Source organism: Chiloscyllium punctatum, chromosome 4 (assembly GCF_047496795.1).
Source record: "Chiloscyllium punctatum isolate Juve2018m chromosome 4, sChiPun1.3, whole genome shotgun sequence".
Taxonomy (NCBI): Eukaryota; Metazoa; Chordata; class Chondrichthyes; order Orectolobiformes; family Hemiscylliidae; genus Chiloscyllium; species Chiloscyllium punctatum.
The window spans coordinates 1,439,519-1,459,414 of record NC_092742.1 but is presented as its reverse complement, the minus strand read 5'-3'; the positions used below and the strand labels follow the sequence as shown (position 1 = coordinate 1,459,414).

The following is a 19,896-nucleotide window of genomic DNA, read 5'->3' as shown; positions in this document are numbered from 1 at the left end:
AAACCAGGTGAATCCAACACTTCACACTTCTATGGATTACTAAAAATACACAAACCAAGGGGCCTCCCTCTGATCCATAGTCTCCCTACCTGGTACACCAACATACAGACTAGCCAAAGAACTTCACCAAAAACGAAAACACCGAATTGAAGATTCACGTTGCTCCAATCCTTCCACCCAAGAATTCCTGAACACCATCAAAGACACCAAGATCGAAGACGACGAAATAATGGTCTCCATTGACGTTACAGCAAAGCCAACATCCTCAAGCTAGTGGACCTGTGCCTCATCACCCACTTCACATTCAGTAACCAAACCTACAAACAAGTCAACAGAACATCTATGGGATCATCAACAACAGGGCTCATAGCAGAAGCAGTAATGCAGAGACTTGAACAAGCTGCCTTCCCATCTATCCAACCCAAACTTTGGGTCCACTACGTAGTTGACACCTTTGTCATCACAAAACAGAACAAATTAGAGGAAACATACAACATCATCAATAATATCCTGACAGGCATCAAATTCACAAGAGGAGGAGAACGGCAACAGACTCCCACTCCTAGACGTGACAGTTGAACGTACAGTAAACGGACAGCTTCAAACCAGCGACTACAGATAAACAACACACAGACCAATGCTTACCTTCAGAAGCAATCATCGGAAATGACATCAAGACACTATTTCAACGAGCTACATCACACTGCAGCATCCAAGAACTACAAACTACAAGAAGAAAAATATCTATTCAACATTTAAGAAAAATGGGTACTCAATAAATACCATCTGCGATTCCTCAGAAACAAACCCAAACAAGCTGACACAACGCAACTAAAAACTATAGCCACCTTACCTTACATCAAAGACATATCAGAAATGACTTCCAGACTACTCAGACCCCTTGGCATCATGGTAACCTAGAAAACCATCAACACACTTAAACAGTGAAAAATGAATCTAAAGCATCCATTCGATACCACCAGCAAAACTAACTTGTCATTTACAAGATACCATGCAAGGACTGTAAAACAAAATCTCTGCATCGTACAAAGTAGCAGGAAACTTGCCACCAGGATACATGAACACTAACTGGCCACTAAAAGAGACCACCCACTATCACTAGTTTCTATACATGCAGAGAAGGACACCACTTTGACTGGGGCAACATACACATCCTAGGACAGGTGAAACAAAGACACTCACGAGAATGCTTAGATGGCATGGCATTCTAACTAGAACTCCATCACTAAACACATCAATTTCGATCCCAACTGCCTTCCCTTGACAAAAACAGAACCAGAAATGACATCGCCCACCTTAAAAAAACCAAGGCCTTTCAACAGAGAGGCAGGACATACCATTAGCGCTTTGTCAGAGACTCACTAATGATGTTACCTAGTATGGTGATGAAACAAATCTTCAAGCTCCTCTGAAAACAAACCTTCAAGCTCAGTGAGTTAACTTACAGACTTGGAAACACTTAAACTTTTGAACTCCACCTGTGGGCGGCACAGTGGTTAGCACTGCTGCCTCACAGCGCCAGAGACCCGGGTTCAATTCCCGCCTCAGGCGACTGACTGTGTGGAGTTTGCATGTTCTCCCCGTGTCTGCGTGGGTTTCCTCCGGGTGCTCCGGTTTCCTCCCACAGTCCAAAGATGTGCAGGTCAGGTGAATTGGCCATGCTAAATTGCCCGTAGTGTTAGGTAGGGGGTAGATGTAGATGTTGGGGTATGGGTGGGTTGCGCTTCGGCGGGGCGGTGTGGACTTGTTGGGCCGAAGGGCCTGTTTCCACACTGTAAGTAATCTAATCTAATCTAATCTAAACCTCCACTCAGCAACTTTCTTCTTATTCTGATGAATTATTGTGGCATTCCCTTCTGTCCATTCTCTACCCTGCCTAATTGCTTTCCTTCCTGATGAAGGGCTTTTCCCCGAAACGTCGGATTTTCCTGCTCCTCGGATGCTGCCTGAACTGCTGTGCTTTTCCAGCACCACTAATCCAGAATCTGGTTTCCAGCATCTGCAGTCATTGTTTTTACCTTCCTTTCACTATCCCACCTTTTATTCTTCTCAAACTTCTGAGCTGACAGAAAAATGTTGATGGATCAGTACATAATTGTCAGCCATGATAGATGCCTGTCTTGCAGTTGCTACCATTTGATCTTTTTACATGAGTTCTGATTACAGAAAGTAAGGAAGTTTTAAATGTTTTTAAAGGAATGATTTCTGTAAAAGCATTGTAAGTATTATCAGTCTTTACAATCTCTTATCTACCTCAAAATTATTCTGTTTGACTGTCAAACTCTAAAGTTTGTTTCCTTAAGTTCCAAAATCTCCGCCTCTGCTCTTGAGACCAATGCATAAATGCTTAGAATAGCCCTGGTATTGGAGATAACACTGGTTAACCCTAACACTGGCAATGTTATTGGATTATTAGACCATGATGGATATAATCTTATTCATTCTTCTGATACTATGCTAAATGACTGCTGTATACAGTGGACAAGGACAGAGGGACCTGGGAGTTCATTTACTTAGATTACTGCAAGCAGCAAAGCCAGTTTTGAGAGGGTAGTTTGCAAAGCATGTGTGATATTTGACTTCATAAAAAGGTATTGAGTACAAAGCATTGAATTTATGCTGTAGCTCTAGAAGTTTCCAGCTCCGGCTAGACCATGAACTTAAGCATCGGACCCAGTTCTGGTCACTACATTTTAGGAAGGATGTGAGGAAATTTCAGGGGTTGCTTCCTGGAATGGTTCCAATCCCGAGGGACTTCAGGTTTGATAAGTGAATTCAAATCTAATGGCCACTTTTGAATGTGATTGTTCAGAAGCAAGGTTATCACCCATGCGTGCAAGGAGAGAAATATGAGGTAATGCATTTTGGTAGAAGAAACACAGAGGGACAATATTGGCTTAATGGTACAACTTTGAAGGGATTACAGAAGCAAAGGGACTTTGGTGTTGATATACACGATTCTGTGAAGGTGACCAGGCAAATTGAAACAGTTGTTAAGAAGACTTATCAGGTCCTTGAACATATAAATAGAGTAAAAGAGTATAAAAGCAAGGGGAAGTGATGCTACACCTCTGCAAGTAATTGGTCAGACCCAATTTGGAATATAGCGTTCAGTTCTGGGCAACTTACTTAAGGAAGGATTTTAAAGCCTTGAACCAGAAGATATAGACACAGAATTAAGACATTTAGCCCATTGAGGCTGTTCTGCCATTTAATTATGGCTGACATGTTTTTCAGCCCCATTCTCCTGCCTTCTCCCCATAACCTTTGATCCCCTTACTAATCCAGAACCTAACTCTGTCTTAGATATACTCAATGACTTGACCTCTACAGCCTTCCGTAACAATGAGTTCCACAGATTAAGCATTTTATGTCAGAAGCAAAGCCTCCTCAACTCAGTTCTAAAGGGTCATGACTTCGCTCTAAGGCTGTGACCTCTCTCCTACTGATGGAAACAGATTGTCCAAGTCTGGTCCATCCAGGCCCTTCAGTATTCTATAAGTTTGAATCAGATTCGCCCACTTTCCTTCTAAACTCCATCCAGTACAGACCCAGGGACCTCAACCACTCTTCATATGATGGTCCCTTCATCTTCAGAATCATTCTTTTAAACCTCCTTTCGACTCCCACCACTACTAGCACATCGTTCTTTAGATGTGGGTCTCAAAGCCACTCTCAGTTTTCCAAATATTGTCTGACCAGAGCCTTATACAGCCTCAACAGTACATCTCTAGTCTCGTGTTCTAGCATTAATGAAATGAATGCTAATATTGCATTTACCTCCCTAACTACCAATAAAGCTTGCTTGTTAACCTTAAGAGAATCCTGAACTAGGCCTCACTTGGCCCTTTGTGTTTCAGATTTCCGAAGCCTTTTCCCATTTAGAAAGTGCTCTGTCCCTGGATGTAGGTTTTCTTGCTGAGCTGGAAGGTTTGTTTTCTGACATTTCGTCACCATACTAGGTTAATCGTCAGTGAGCCTCTAGATGAAGCACTGGTGTCATCCGCTTTCTAATTATGTGTTTGGAGTTCCTTATGTTAGTGATGTCATTTCCTGTTATTTTTCTTGGGGTGGTAAATGGGATCCAAGTCAATGTGTTTGTTGATAGAGTTCCGGTTGAAATGCCATGCTTCTAGGAATTCTCGTGCGTGTGTCTGTTTGGCTTGTCCTAGGATGGATGTGTTGTCCCAGTCAAAGTGGTGTCCTTCTGGAACTATTCGGAGGCCTATAGCAAAGTCCCAACAGGGTGACCTCTCCTTTCCTGTTTCTAATTTCAGCCCATACTACCTCAGCTGACGAGTCCCCAATCATCCTTTCTGCAACTGTAATACTGTCCTTGACCAACAATGCCACACCTCATCCTCTTATGATTTTATAAACCTCTATAAGGTCACCCCTCAGCCTCCGATGCTCCAGGGAAAACAGACCCAGCCTATTCAGCCTCTCCCTATAGCCCAAACCATCCAAGGATGCTAGTGAGAATGGGTCATCCGTGAAGCATGGCATTCCCATTGGAACTCTTATCAACAAACACATTGACTTGGATCCCATTTACCACCCCCTGAGGAAAAACACAGGAAATGATGTCACCACAGGAAATGACATCACAGGAAACGCAAAGACAGAAATAGAAAGCAGTCTACACGACCACTGGTTCATCCGGAGGCTCACTGAAGATGTTATCTAGTATGGTGACGAAACATCTGAAAATGAACCTTTCAGGTCAGCGACCAAACTTACATCTGGAACGTCAGCCTGAGTTACAAATCTTCTGAAAATTCGGTGCTCTAAACCTTTATTCTTCCTACCTAAGTGCATAACCTTACACTTTCCAGCATTGAATGTTTTCAAGAAGTTAGATATAGTTCATAGGGCTAAAAGGATCAAAGGGTATGAGGAGAAAGCAAGTACAGGCGACTGGGTTGGATGAGCAACCATGATCATATTGAATAACATAGCAAGCTCAACAGACTTCCTGTTTTCTGTGTTTCTATGTAATGTCATTCATGCATATGCAGTATTACAGATTTGCTGATTGTTATGGTTCTGTTCGCCGAGCTGGGAATTTGTGTTGTAGACGTTTCGTCCCCTGTCTAGGTGACATCCTCAGTGCTTGGGATCCTCCTGTGAAGCGTTTCTGTGATCTTTCCTCCGGCATTTATCGTGATTTGTATCTGCCGCTTCCGGTTGTCAGTTCCAGCTGTCTGCTGCAGTGGCCGGTATATTGGATCCAGGTCGATGTGTTTATTGATTGAATCTGTGGATGATCCAGGTGGTGATTACAGACACACACAACAGACTACACAAATACAGACAAGAAATTACATGCCAAAACTCGTTAATTTCAAAAACCACCAATCAGGAATGGACCCGGACCATAGAACAGGCCATCACCATAGTACAGAACAGGACCACACACTGCAAAAAAAAGGCACTAAAAGAAAAAATGACCAAACTAACACACAACAGAGAGGGCACCACAACACACTCCTGGATTAGAAACCTCTCCCACAGACAGCTTATGGACACGGAAAGAACAATACTGGCCAAGGGACTCAACTACAACCACAGGGACGCCAAGGCAGCAGACATCCTAGCAGCACTAGAATGCACTAGTCTTTTTTGGTAAAAGTCGTTTATTAATCGCATTTTCCTAAGAGTGTGTTTAATTGCCCTTCTTAGCAGTGATCTTCCTCAGGTAGAATTCCAACTCCTTTCCTTCAAGGATGTAGTCATCAGCTCTGCCGCACTGGCCAGGTTGTGAAGTTATACAGTGGAGCAGTTTTCTTTGCTGGAACTGTTCTTCAAGTAGTGGGCTGATTTTTGTATTCTTTCTGCGAGCAGCATATTTAGTTTGAATTTTCTTTTACAGAATTTTTTGGAATACTGAGTTCAATTCTGGTCTCCCTGCTATAGGAAAGCTGTTGTGAAACTTGAAAGGGTTCAGAAAGGATTTGCAAGGATGTTGCCAGGGTTGGATGGTTTGAGCTATAGGGAGAGGCTGAATAGGCTGAGGCTGTTTTCCCTGGAGCATCGGAGGCTGAGGAGTGACCTTATAGAGGTTTATAAAATCATAAGAGGGAGAGGTGTGGCGTTGTTGGTCAAGGACAGTATTACAGTTGTAGAAAGGATGTTTGGGGACTTGTCAGCTGAGGTAGTATGGGCTGAAGTTAGAAACAAGAAAGGAGAGGTCACCCTGTTGGGACTTTTCTATTGGCTTCCGAATAGTTCCAGAGATATAGAGGTAAGGATAGCAAAGATGATTCTTGATAGGAGTGAGAGAGACAGGATAGTTGTCATGGGGGACTTCAACTTTCCAAGTATTGACTGGGTACACTATAGTATGAGTACTATAGATGGGTCAGTTTTTGTTCAGTGTGTGCAGGGGGACTTCCTGACACAGTATGTAGACAGGCCAACAAGGGGCGAAGCCACATTAGATTTGGTACTGGGTAATGAGCCCAGCCAGGTGTTGGACTTGGAAGTAGGTGAGCACTTTGGTGATAGCGATCACAATTCTGTTATGTTTACTTGAGTGATAGAAAGGGATAGGTGTATACCACTGGGCAAGAGTTACAGCTGGGGGAAAGGCAATTACGATGCAATTAGGCAAAATGTAGGAAGCATAGGATGGGGAAGGAAACTGCAGGGGATGGGCACATTAGAAATGTGGAGCTTATTCAAGGAAAAGCTCTTGTGTGTCCTAGATAAGTATGTACCTGTCAGGCAGGGAGGAAGCTGTAGAGCACGGGAGCCGTGGTTTATGAAGGAAGTGGAATGTCTGGTCAAGAGGAAGAAGAAGGCTTATGTTAGGATGAGATGTGAAAGCTCAGCTAAGGTGCTTGAGAGTTACAAGGTAGCCAGGAAAGACTGAAAGAGAGAGCTCAGAAGAGTCAGGAGGAGACATGAGAAGTTGTTGGTGGATAGGATCAGGGTAAACCCTAAGGCTTTCTATAGGTATTTAAGGAATAAAAGAATGATGAGAGTAAGATTAGGGCCAATCAAGGATAGTAGTGGGAAGTTGTGTGGGAGTCAGAGGAGATAGAGAAAGCACTAAATGGATATTTTTCAACAGAATTTACTCGAGAAAACAGCAATGTTGTCGAGGAGAATACTGAGATACAGGCTACTAGACTAGGTGGGATTGAGGAAGAGGTATTAGAAATCCTACAGAGTGTGAAAATAGATAAGTCCCCTGGGCTGGATGGGATTTACCCTAGGCTCCTCTGGGAAGCCAGGGAGGAGATTGCCGAGCTTTTGGCATTGACCTTTAAATCATCATTGTCTACAGGAATAGTGCCAGAAGACTGGAGGGTAGCAACTACGGTTCCCCTGTTCAAGAAGGGGAGTAGAGACAACCCTGGTAATTATCGACCAGTGAACCTTCCTTCAGTTGTTGGTAAAGTGTTGGAAAAGGCTAGAAGAGATAGGATTTATAATCATCTAGTAAAGAATAATTTGATTAGGGTTAGTCAGCACGGTTTTGTGAAGGGTAGGTCGTGCCTCACAAACCTTATTGAGTTCTTTGAGAAGGTGACCAAACACGTAGATGAGAGTAAACCAGTTGATGTGGTGTATATGGATTTCAGCAAGGTGTTTGATAAGGTTCCCCACAGTAGGCTATTGTACAAAATGCGGTAGAATGGAATTATGGGAGATATAGCAGTTTGATCAGTAATTGGCTTGCTGAAAGAAGACAGAGGGTGATGGTTGATGGGAAATGTTCATCCTGGAGTCCAGTTACCAGTGGTGTACCACAAGGGTCGGTGTTGGGTCCACTGCAGTTTGTCATTTTTATAAATGACCTGGATGAGGGCGTAGAAGGGTGGGTTAGTAAATTTGCAGACGACGCTAAGGTCGGTGGAGTTGTGGATAGGGACGAAGGATGTTATAGGTTACAGAGAGACATAGGTAAGCTGCAAAGCTGGGCTGAGAGGTGGCAAATGGAGTTTAATGTGGACAAGTGTGAGGTGATTCACTTTGGTCAGAGTAACCAGAATGCAAAGTACTGGGCTAATGGTAAGATTCTTAGTAGTGTAGATGAGCAGAGAGATCTCGGTATCCAGGTACACAGATCTTTGAAAGTTGCCACCCAGGTTGACAGGGTTGTTAAGAACTGGATTAGTGGTGCTGGAAGAGCACAGCAGTTCAGGCAGCATCCAACGGGCAGCGAAATCGACGTTTCGGGCAAAAGCCCTTCATCAGGTTGTAAAGAAGGCATGCAGTGTTTTAGCTTTTATTAATAGAGGGACTGAGTTCCAGAACCATGAGGTTATGCTGCAGCTGTACAAAAATCTGGTGCGGCCGCACTTGGAGTATTGTGTACAGTTCTGGTCACCGCAATCTAAGAAGGATGTGGAAGCTTTGGAAAGGGTGCAGAGGAGATTTATAGACAATAGGTGCAGGAGTAGGCCATTCTGCCCTTCGAGCCTGCACCACCATTCAATATGATCATGGCCGATCATCCTTAATCAGTATCCTGTACCTGCCTTATCTCCATAATCCTTGATTCCACTATCTTTGAGAGCTCTATCCAACTCTTTCTTAAATGAATCCAGAGACTGGGCCTCCACTTACCTCTGGGGCAGAGCATTCCACACATCCACCACTCTCTGGGTGAAGAAGTTTCTCCTCATCTCTGTCCTAAATGGTCTACCCTGTATTTTTAAGCTGTGTCCTCTGGTTCGGCACTCACCCATCAGCGGAAACATGTTTCCTGCTGCCAGAGTGTCCAATCCTTTCATAATCTTATATGTCTCATAATCTTATATTTCTTATATTTACTAGGATGTTGTCTAGTATGGAAGGAATGTCTTGGGAGGAAAGGCTGAGGGATTTGAGGTTGTTTGGTTGGAGAGAAGAAGGTTGAGAGGTGACTTTAAATAGAGACATACAAGATAATCAGAGGGTTAGATAGGGTGGGCAGGGAGAGCCTTTTTCCAAGAATGGTGACGGTGAGCACAAGGGAGCATAGTTTTAAATTGAGGGGTGATAGATATGGAACAGATGTCAGAGGTAGTTTCTTTACTCAGAGAGTAGTAAGGGTATGGAATGCTTTTCCTGCAATGGTAATAGATTCGTGAACTTTAAGTACATTTAAGTCGTCATTGGACAAGCATATGGACGTACATGGAATAGTGTAGGTTAGATGGGCTTCAGATTGATATTACAGGGCGGCACAACATCGAGGGCCGAAGGGCCTGTACTGCGCTGTAATGTTCTATGTTGTAAGAGACATGGATAGGGTGAATAGCCAAGGTATTTTTCCCAGGGTAGAGGAGTCCAGAATTAGGGGGCATAGGTTTAGGGTGAGAGGAGAAAGATTTAAAAAGGATCAAAAAGGCAACATTTTCATGTAGAGGATGGTGCATGTGTGGAACCAGCTGCCAGAAGAACTGTTGGAGGCTGATACAATTACAGCATTTAAAAGGCATCTAGCTGGGTATATGAATGTGAAGGGTTTGGAGGGATATGGGCCAAGTGCTGGCAAATGGGACTGGATTCATTTAGGATATCTGGTCGGCATGAACTAGTTGGTCTGAAGGGTGGGTTTCCATGCTGTGCAACTCTGTGTCTATGACTTAAATATTTAGGGGTCAGCTTGACACCTTCCAGCTGAGGGGGAAGTGCAAGTTGACTCATACTCCTGAAGGGAGTACTGTCAATGAGAACTATACAGTTTTTAACTCTCGTTCTTGTCCCAACCAATATGTTGTTAGAGGCATTGTACACCAGATCAATGATCCTTGTTTTCTGTGTACAACGTTCAGAACCCAGGAAAGTTTTGAGCATTCAACATTAGTATCTGGTGTTTTTTATTACTGCCATGGGCCCTGACTGTGTGAATATGGCAGGGGCCAATCTTGGTATTTCCAGAAAGGTGACCAAGTTTACACTAAGTTCATACTTCCCTTTCCTATGCTATGGCACCCTTTTGCCTCCAGTCTTGTAATGCATATGCCAGTTGCTCTGGGAAATGCCCATTTCCAGGCTCTGAGAGGAAATTATCAACAGGTTTGGAGATCGTAGGCTTGTTCTCTTTGAAACAAAGTAGATCAAGGGAAGGTTTGGTAGAGGTAACCAAGACAAATTAAATAGATATTAAGTAAAGCTGTGATGGTACAAAGATGAGGGGAGACACAGAATTAAGGCTTTGGGCAAGCAATTCAGGAAGGATATGAGGAAGTTCTTGTTTTAAAATTTTGTGAAAGGAAATGATCTGAAACTTGCCTGAGTGTGTGGTGGAAGCAGAGGTGATGAATGTTTTCAGTAGAAAATTGGGTGAACCTTCCAGGATTAGTGAGCTTTGAGAAGATTTGTAGCTCAGGTTGAGATTCTGGATGTGGGTTTGCTCACTGAACTGGAAGGTTCACTGAAGATGTTACCTAGTATGGTGACAAAACGTCTAAATATGAACCTTCCAGCTCAGCGAGCAAACCTACATCTAAAATGTTACAGGATATTTTTGTTTTCCAAAATTGGGTATTTGTATTTATTATGTTTCTATTTGAGGCAGACAAGCTTGCAGTAGAAAATGGGACTGTTTGGATTGCTCAACAGAGCACTAGCATGAACTTGATGGGCAGAACTGCCTCTTCTTTTCCTGTTAGTATTCAGTAATGAGCTTAAATCAATTCTGTTTAATTTCCAACACATCAGCCACATATCCACCTCGCCAGGACATCCCTCAAAACTATATGCAATTTAGCATGGCCAATCCACCTCACCTGCACTGTGTGAGGAAACCAGAATACCCAGAGGAAATCCTTGCAGACACGGGGAGAACATGCAAACTCCACACAGGCTGGAATCGAACCCAGGGCCCTGGTGCAGTGATGCAGCAGTGCTAACCACCAAGCCACTGGAATGTCATTCCTCTTTTCCTGTGTAATAATCTCATGATTCTCCTTGCCTAGGTTGCATTTGAAACGTTGGGATTTTAATATATTTGAAAGCGTTAGCCTCTGTCCGCTTGATTTTTTTTTCAGAATTTGTTTTGGACATTGTCTTCATGTGCCTTTCCTCATCTCAAAAAAAATTCCTTTTTTATTGCATGTTTTTGTCCCACTCAAGCACCATTGGAACTGCTTCCCATCCCTTTATAAACATTTAAAGTGTAACCAGAAAACAATCCCAACATAGCACTGAATTTGAGGAAGGGTGAATCATTTTTAAATTTTTTAAAGATGTGCTAAACTTTTGCAGAAAGACTTGCATTTATGTGGCATCCAAAACAGTGTCAGGATATTCCAAAGCACTTTACTCCCTTTTTAAAAAAATCATTCAGACGATATGGGAACTTCTGGCTAAGTGAGCATTTATTGCCCATCCCTAATTGTCCAGAGGGCAGTTTAAGAGTCAACCACATTGCTGTGGTGTAAAAAATGTGACAGTTCTTAAAGGGCTCAATAGTGTAGATGCAGGAAGGATATTTCTCTTGTTTGTGGAACCTTGAACCAGGTGACGCAGTCTCAAATAAAAGGCAAGTCATTTAAGACTGAGATAAAGAGGAATTTCTTCCCTCAGAGGGTGGTGACATATTGGAATTTTCTATCCCAGAAGACTGTTGAAGCTCAGTCATTCACAGGTTCAGGACAGAGATTGGTAGGTTTTGAGCTATGAGTGATATCAAAGGATGCTATTGCAGGAGATAGTCTGCCATGATCTCGCATAGCAGATTGGCTGAATGATCAGTAAGCTTCTAAGTGCACAGCAAGTTCCCATAAACATGAATTAAATTATTAGGCTGGCAAATCTTATTTCACTGGAAAAGTAATTTCTTTAATGGTTTATGCTGCATTACAATATTAAAATATTGTTAATGATAAATTCCCCAGTGTTTTTGTGCTTGACATTAACTCTGAGATCTAGCCCAGTACCTTCTAACTAATTTCACTTTGTTTTTCAGCAGACATCAGGAGGGATCTGCCACTACCTGTCCCGTGCCTGTTGTGCAGCACTCCCTCTTCAGCTGCTCCTGCTCCTCTTGCTGCTCCTCACCTTTTTACTACCACTGATTGAGGAGCAGGACAGCTGCAGTGTGGTGAACAACTTTGCCCGCTCTTTCTACCTGACACTGAGATATCAGGGACCCCCTCCGACATAACCCCTGAGCATACTTTGCATACAGTTTTCTTTTAAGCTGTGATGCAGGACAGCACAGTTCACTTCCTTGTCCTATTATCTGGGAAGACAACAGTATTTACATTCTCTTAGTTTGCTTTTGACAGACTCTGGCAAAAGTTGCCTGATTATTTTACAAGTATTGCTCTGGAAGCTGATTGCTTTTGGCTCTGTAATGCTATCAGAATCCTGCTTAAGGGGAAGACTCCATAAAGAGTGTTTTGTCAGTATTTCCCTGGGAAATATTAAGCCATTTCAAAAAGAACTTATTTTATCTACAATATAAAAATAATTTATTTCAAAGGAGCTTTTAACAATTTCCAATTCAATTCTGTCTGAAGTCCAAGGTTCCAGCCCTCATCTTGCATGGCTGGACTGATCACTTTTAAATCTAATTCTTGGTTGGCGGAATTACGAGGGGTGTAATTTTTGTGAATGCCCAAGATGTGATTTGCTTTATATTTTTCACCATAAATTTATCTTATGGCTGACAGAAATTACCAGGAATTCATCAGTCTAATCTGTGCATGACGTACTTTATAAATCTGTAATTCAGTCTTTTAAAAATATCGTTGATGTTATACAACAGGAGTTCCATCAGAAATCTCAGTCCAAATTACCCCATTCACGTTTGATCATGAAAATTACCTGGGACTCTGGTTGAGTCATGACATAGAGGGGTGTGGTGGCATTCAAAACATTTTGCCTGTGGCATATTTGAAAGAATTCCACAGATTCTTCTATTATTGCTCTTTCCTTTAAGTTAGTATTGTCCCTTCTCAAATATTTATCCAATTCACTCCTTCCACTATTTTTTCAGGCAGTGCATTCTAAATCATCGTAACTCAAAATATAAAACGATCATCTATCCATAGCCACACCCTACCATTCTTCTGACAGCTGTCTTAAATCTGTGTCCTTTAATTATTAAAACTTCAACCCCGGAGATGTTTCTTCATTAACATGACCAGAACCACTTTATGATTTTGAGCATCTCCATTAACTCTTCCCTTTTGCCTTCTGTGCACTAAGGAGAACATTCCTAGCTTCTTCAATCCCTCCTCATGATCAAAGTTCCTCAGTGCTGGGTGCTGTTCCAAGAAATGTCTTTGTCCCCTCCAAGGTTTTCATGTTCGCTTTGAAGCCCAGAATTAGACTCCTGCTCGGGTCTAAGCAGTAATTTGTAAAGGTTGAAGTAGCTTGTGTGCTTTTGACTTTATTTTTCTAAGAATAAACCCAAGGATTGTATCTTTTCCTGAGTTTCTCCAGCAATTTCTTATTTTAGATCTCCAGCATCTGCAGTTCTTGTTTAATTTTAATGTTTGACTTGACCTAATCCTGTTTACCAATTGCTCCTGTGCTCGTTGAACTGAATGGGCTCCCAGTCTACTCGTTCCTTGTTTTCAATATTCTTATCCTGGTTTTCAGATTGCGAAGGTGTTACTCCTCCTGAGCTCAAGTCTCCTGCAGACCTACCCTGCCTTAGACTCTCGGTAACCTTCCACTTTCAGTTTCCTGCATATACCTAATTTTCATCACTTCCCCACTGGAGGTCATTCAGTTATTTTTAAATTTATTCATTTTGTGGGATGTAGATGTTGCTGGCTGGGCCCAGCATTTATTGCCTGTCCCTCATAACCCTTGAGAAGGTGGGGGTGAGCTGCCTTCTTTAATCTCACAGTCCACCTGCTGTGGGTTGACCCACGATGCCATTAGGGAGGGAACTGTCTGGGTGCAGAGCTGTGTAATTCCCTCCCTAAATGCCCTTGCCTTTGTAATTCTCCCACTTCCTTTAAGACAGTCCATAGAATTCAGTTAAACCTTGAATGTTTGCCTCCCCAGTAAAACTGTATTTGCAGCACTTTTGTGTTTTACTACATTAAATGAAAATACAAGTTCTTATCATGCTTATGATTTGTGTATATGTACCCAGTCTCTAGGATTGTACCATTCCATTTGTGTTACATCTCCTCATTTTCCTTTCATAATGCTTCACTGAACGCTTCCTTGCATTTAAACTGTATCTGCCATGTGATTGCCCACTTTCACCAATCTATCCCCTGTTACTGTCTTTGATGTTGCATAATACATTTCCCAGTTGTGTCATTTGCATTGAAATTCTCCCCCACATACCCAGTTCCATGTTATTAATATACAGCAAAAAGGCCATTCATATCTATGGTAATGCTGCCCTTTTAGCACAGGAGTTTAACAGTCTGATTCCGGGACCAACACAGCACAAATGCAGATTTTATTTTGAGCCTACATCTAAAATTCCTTGCTGGCTTCAAGCCTTGAAGACTAACCGTACTTTGCAAGCTTCTGATGAGTATGGTTTAAAGCCTCTCATCTCGAAAAGAAAAAGAAATAACAAATTTGATTCTGATTTTTATTTTCAAGTAATAACAAATAATATTTGATTATCTAGCTATTAGTAATGTAAAGTGTTCTTACAAAGCTTAAATCAAGCAATCTTAAAGAAACCTCTTACACCGTACTGTAATATAAACAGTGTGTATAAACATGCATTTATCACTTGCTTAAAACCTCTGTTTGGTGTTTGAATTAACATTTTAAGCCTGAAAATCCATGTAACAATAGTTAGAATGGAAATCCACACAAATTTCTAATTAAATATATAAGTCAACATTTCTGTTCGAAACTCACATGAATATTTACAATGAGAAGGGAAGGCAATGGTGGCACCGTAGTTAGCACTGCTGCCTCTCAGCACCAGAGACCCCAGTTCAATTCCCGCTCTAGGCGACTCTGAGTTTGCACCTTCTCCCCGTGTCTGCGTGGGTTTCCTCCTGGTGCTCCGGTTTCCTCCCACAGTCCAAAAATGTGTAGGTCAGGTTAATTGGCCATGCTAAATTGCTCATAGTGTTGGGGGATTGGGTCTGGGTGGGTGCAGGTCAGTGTGGACTTGTTGGGCCGAAGGGCCTGTTTCCACACTGTAAGTAATCTAATCTAATCGAATCTAATTACCTATCACGTTACCAGACTAATAATTCAGAGGCCCAGGCTGATGTGGAAATGTGGGCATTGATTCAAATCTCACTATGATGGAAGGTAAAAGGAATTCTGCTGTCCTCTTCTGACCTGGCTTATATATATTTCCAGACCCACAACAATGTGCGATTGACTTTTAATCACTCTCTGAAATTCCTGAGAAAGCTACACATAGAACATAGAACATTACAGTGCAGTACAGGCCCTTCGGCCCTCGATGTTGTGCCGACCTGTCATACTAATCTGAAGCCTAACCCACCTATACTATTCCGTGTACATCCATTTGCCTGTTCAGTGACGACTTAAATGCACTTAAACTTGGCAAATCTACTACTGTTACAGGCAAAGCATTCCATACCTTTACTACTGAGTAAAGAAACTACCTCTGACATCTGTCTTATACCTATCTCCCCTCACTTTAAAGTTGTGTCCCCTCGTGTTTGCCGTCCCCATACTTGGAAAAAGGCTCTCCTTGTCCACCCTTTCTAACCCTCTGATTATCTTGTATGTCTCTATTAAGTCACCTCTCAACCTTCTTCTCTCTAACGAGAACAGCCTCAAGGACCTCAGCCTTTCCTCCTAAGACCTTCCCTCCATACCAGGCAACATCCTAGTAAATCTCCTCTGTACCCTTTCCAAAGCTTCCACATCCTTCTTATAATATGGTGACCAGAACTGTACACGATACTCCAAGTGTGGCCATACCAGAGCTTTGTACAGCTGCAGCATAACCTCCTGGTTCCGGAACTCAATCCATCTATTAATAAAGGCCTAAACACTGTATGCCTTCTTAACAACCCTGTCAATCTGGGTGGCAACTTTCAGGGATCTGTGTACATGGACACCGAGATCTCTCTGCTCATCTGCACTCCCAAGAATCCTTCCGTTAGCCCAGTACTTTGCATTCCGATTACTCCGGCCAAAGTGCATCACCTCACACTTGTCCACATTAAACTCCATTTGCCACCTCTCAGCCCAGCTCTGTATCCTATCTATGTCTCTCTGCAACCTATTACATCCTTCGTCACTATCCACAACTCCACCGACCTTAGTGTCGTCTGCAAATTTACTAACCCACCCTTCTAAGCTCTCATCCAGGTCATTTATGAAAATGATGAACAGCAGTGGACCCAACACCGACCCTTGCGGTACGCCACTAGTAACTGGACACCAAGATGAACATGTTCCATCAACTTCAACCCTGTATTTACTTTCAGCAATCCAATTACTGATCCAAACTGCTATGTATCCCACAATCTCATTCCTCCACATTTTGTATGGGGAACCTTTTCGAACGCTTTGCTGAAATCTATATACACCACATCAACTGGTTTCCTCTCATCTACCTGTTTGGCCACTTTGTCAAAAAACTCAATATGATTCGTTAAGCACAACCTACCTTTCACAAAACCGTGCTGACTGTCCCTGATCAGATTATTCTTTTCTAGATGGTTGTAAATGCCTATCTCCTAAAACATTTTCCAACACTTTACCAACAATTGAAATGAGACTCACTGGTCTGTAATTACCAGGGTTGTCTCTACTACCCTTTATGAACAAGGGAACCACATTTGCTATCCTCCAGTCCTCAGGCACTATTCTTGTAGACAATGATGATTTGAAGATCAATGCCAAAGTCTCGGCAATCTCTTCTCTTGCTTCCCAGAGGATCCTAGGATAGATCCCATCAAACCCAGGGGACTTGTCTATTTTCACACTCTGCAGTATTTCTAATACCTCTTCCTTGTGAACCTCAATCTCTTCAACTCTAGATGCAAGTACCTCTGTATCTTCCTTGCCAACATTTTCATTTTCTGTAGTGAACACTGCCGAAAATTATTTATTTAGTCCTTCCCCATCTCCTCTGACTCCACACACAACTACGCAGTCCAACGATAATTAGGGATGGGCACCAAATGCAAGTCTTGCCAGCGACACCCACATCCCACGAAATAATGAAAAAGATCCATATGTGATATTTGCTTTGGTTTGTTGGGTACCAAATAATTCACTCAATGATTTTTAAAGAAGTTGCTGTTTGTTCTGTTTTGAAAATCCAAAACAAAGTATTAATGAATTTTTTGAAGTTAATTATTAGACTTTATATTAACCTGTTTCAATGTATCTATTGCACTTTCTTGTGTTTTAATCTTTTAATAAAGTTATTACTTGAAGGGTTTGCCCTTTCCAAAAGTCTTGACTTAATGTTATCAATGAATTGGTAACAGAACAGAAAGACATAGTACCAAGGTTGCTGGCAGTGGCAATTGAAGTGGCACAGTTAATCGTGCTGATGGCAACGGACAGTTCCAAAATGACTGAGTGAGTCAGCAAAATGAGCAGGTGGTGTTTACTGTTGGAAAGTGGTAAGTCATCTTTTGGACCCTATAAACCATTATTAAGTTAAAATAAATTATCACTTTTTAAATAATGAAAAGGTAGGGATTGTACAGAAGCAGAGGGATTTAGGAGACCAATTGTCAAAATCACAAAATGGTTAGCTTGTGTGAAAGGTATTTTAAAAGTTTAATATGTTTGTCTTTATTTCACAAAAATTGGAAGTTATGAGACAATTGTATATCTGGAGAATTCCATCTGGAGTAACTGCATTGAGCTGTGGCTTCTGCACCTCAGGAAGGGTAGTGGAGGGGTTAAGGTGCTTATTCACCAAAATGGTACGAGAGTTAAAAGGATTAAGCTACACTCACATTTCCTTGCATATCGAAGATGAAGAGATAATCTGATTGAGTTGTTTGTCCTATAAGATTTGACAGGGTAGTGAGTTGGGAACAGTGTATAACCTTGAAATTAAAGTAAGGAACTCAGGAGTAATTAGGGGCACTTCTTCTCACAGTAGCAGGGATCTGGAATTCTCTCACCCCTCAAGAGCTAGTGGGTCAAGTGAAAATGCCAAAACAGATTTGTTTGGTAAAAGGTTATAAATAAATGAAAACAATTAGGTGAGAAAATGAAATTCAGATACACATCAGTTATAAACTAATTGACGAGCAAGCAAAAATTAAGAGACTATTCCTGAGCATTTGACCTGGAACAAGAGTTGTCAGATGTGGGAGTTTAGGTAGGGTTTATGTGTTACTGAGGATTATAACTGCAATACATGCTGATTTATGTCAGGTATAGACAGGATAGTTTGAGTGAATCCTTGGAAGAGTATAAAAGCAGTCTGAGTATACTTATGAGAGAAATGAGGAGGGCAAAAAGGGGACATGAGATAGCTTTGGCAAATAGAGCTAAGGAGAATCCAAAGGGTTTTTACAAATACATTCAGAATAAAGGGGTAACGAGGGAGAGAATAGGGCCCCTCAAAGATCAGCAAGGTGGCCTTTGTGTGGAGACGCAGGAGTTTTTTGCATTAGTATACACTGTGGAAAAGGACATGGAAGATATAGAATGTCGGGAAATAGATGGCGACATCTTGAAAAATGTCCATATACAGAGGAGGAAGTGCTGGATGTTTTGAAACGCTTAAAGGTGGATAAATACCCAAAACCTGATCAAGTGTACCCTAGAACTCAGTGGGAAGCTAGGGAAGTGACTGCTGGGCCTCGTTGTGAAATTGTGAAATAGTGGTATCATCGATAGTCACAGGTGAGATGCCAGAAGACTGGCAAATGTGGTGCCACTATTTAAGAAAGGTGGTAAGGACAAGCCAGGGAACTGTAGACCAGTGAGCCTGATGTCAGTGGTGGGGAAGTTTTAGATTTTTAGATTAGATTAGATTCCCTACAGTGTTGAAACAGGCCCTTCAGCCCAACAAGTCCACACCAACCCTCCGAAGAGTGACCCACCCAGACCCATTTCCCTCTGACTAATGCACCTAACACTAACTTGACCTGTACAACATTGGATTGTGGGAGGAAACCGGAGCACCCGGAGGAAACCCACACAGACTCTGGGAGAATGTGCAAACTCCACACAGTCGCCCGAGGCTGGAATCGAACCTGGGACCCTGGTGCTGTGAGGAAGCATTACTAACCACTGAGCCACCATGCTGCCCCATTTGTTGGAGGGAGTCCCGAGGGACAGCATTTACATGTATTTGGAAAGGCAAGGACTAATTATGGTTGGTCAAAATGGCTTTGTGCTTGGGAAATCAAGTATCACAATCTTGACTGAGTTATTTGAAGAAGTAACAAAGAGGATTGATGAGAGCAGAGTGGTAAATGTGATCTATATAGAATTCAGTAAGGCATTCGACAAGGTTCCCCATGGGAGACTGGTTAGCAAGGTTAGAGCTCATGGAATATAGGGAGAACTAGCCATTTGGATACAGAACTGGCTCAAAGGTAGAAGACAGAGGGTGGTGATGGAGAGTTGTTTTTTAGACTAATAACCAGTGGAGTGCCACAAGGATCAGTGCTGGGTCCACTACTTTTCATCATTTATGTAAATGATTTGGATGTGAGCATAAAAGTTAGTAAGTTGCAAAATTGGAGGTGTACTGGACAGTGAAGAAGGTTACCTCAGATTACAACAGGATCTTGATCAGATGGGCCAATGGGCTGAGGAGTGGCAGATGGAGTTTAATTTAGATAAATGTGAGGTGTTGCATTTTGGGAAAGCAAATCTTAGCAGGACTTCTACACTTAATGGTAAGGTCCTAGGGAGTGTCGCTGAACAAAGAGACCTTGGAATGCAGATTCTCAGCTCCTTGAAAGTTCAAAGTTTGTGAGAATATTTGTAGCTCAGGTGCTCGTTGTTGTGGTTCTGTTCGCCGAG

The 19,896-nt window shown here is 42.1% G+C and overlaps 1 protein-coding gene and 1 pseudogene across 7 annotated transcripts in view; one reads left to right on the top strand and one right to left on the bottom strand.

Moving 5' to 3' along the window:
* syne3 (spectrin repeat containing, nuclear envelope family member 3) overlaps positions 1–19,896 on the top strand; it is a 107,381-nt gene that overhangs the window by 64,459 nt on the left and 23,026 nt on the right. For 4 of the 7 annotated variants that reach the window (XM_072567948.1, XM_072567946.1, XM_072567944.1 and 1 more), the window contains one exon: positions 11,930–17,349. The exons of 1 other annotated variant lie outside the window; for it this stretch is intronic. In XM_072567948.1, the coding sequence (XP_072424049.1) occupies positions 11,930–12,127 (198 nt within the window). In that variant the 3' untranslated portion in view covers positions 12,128–17,349. Of the gene's footprint in view, positions 1–11,929; positions 17,350–19,896 lie in introns of those variants that run through there. 2 more of the 7 variants (XM_072567947.1, XM_072567945.1) reach the window with 1 other exon arrangement.
* Positions 271–10,005, bottom strand: LOC140475888 (small ribosomal subunit protein eS8 pseudogene; annotated as a pseudogene).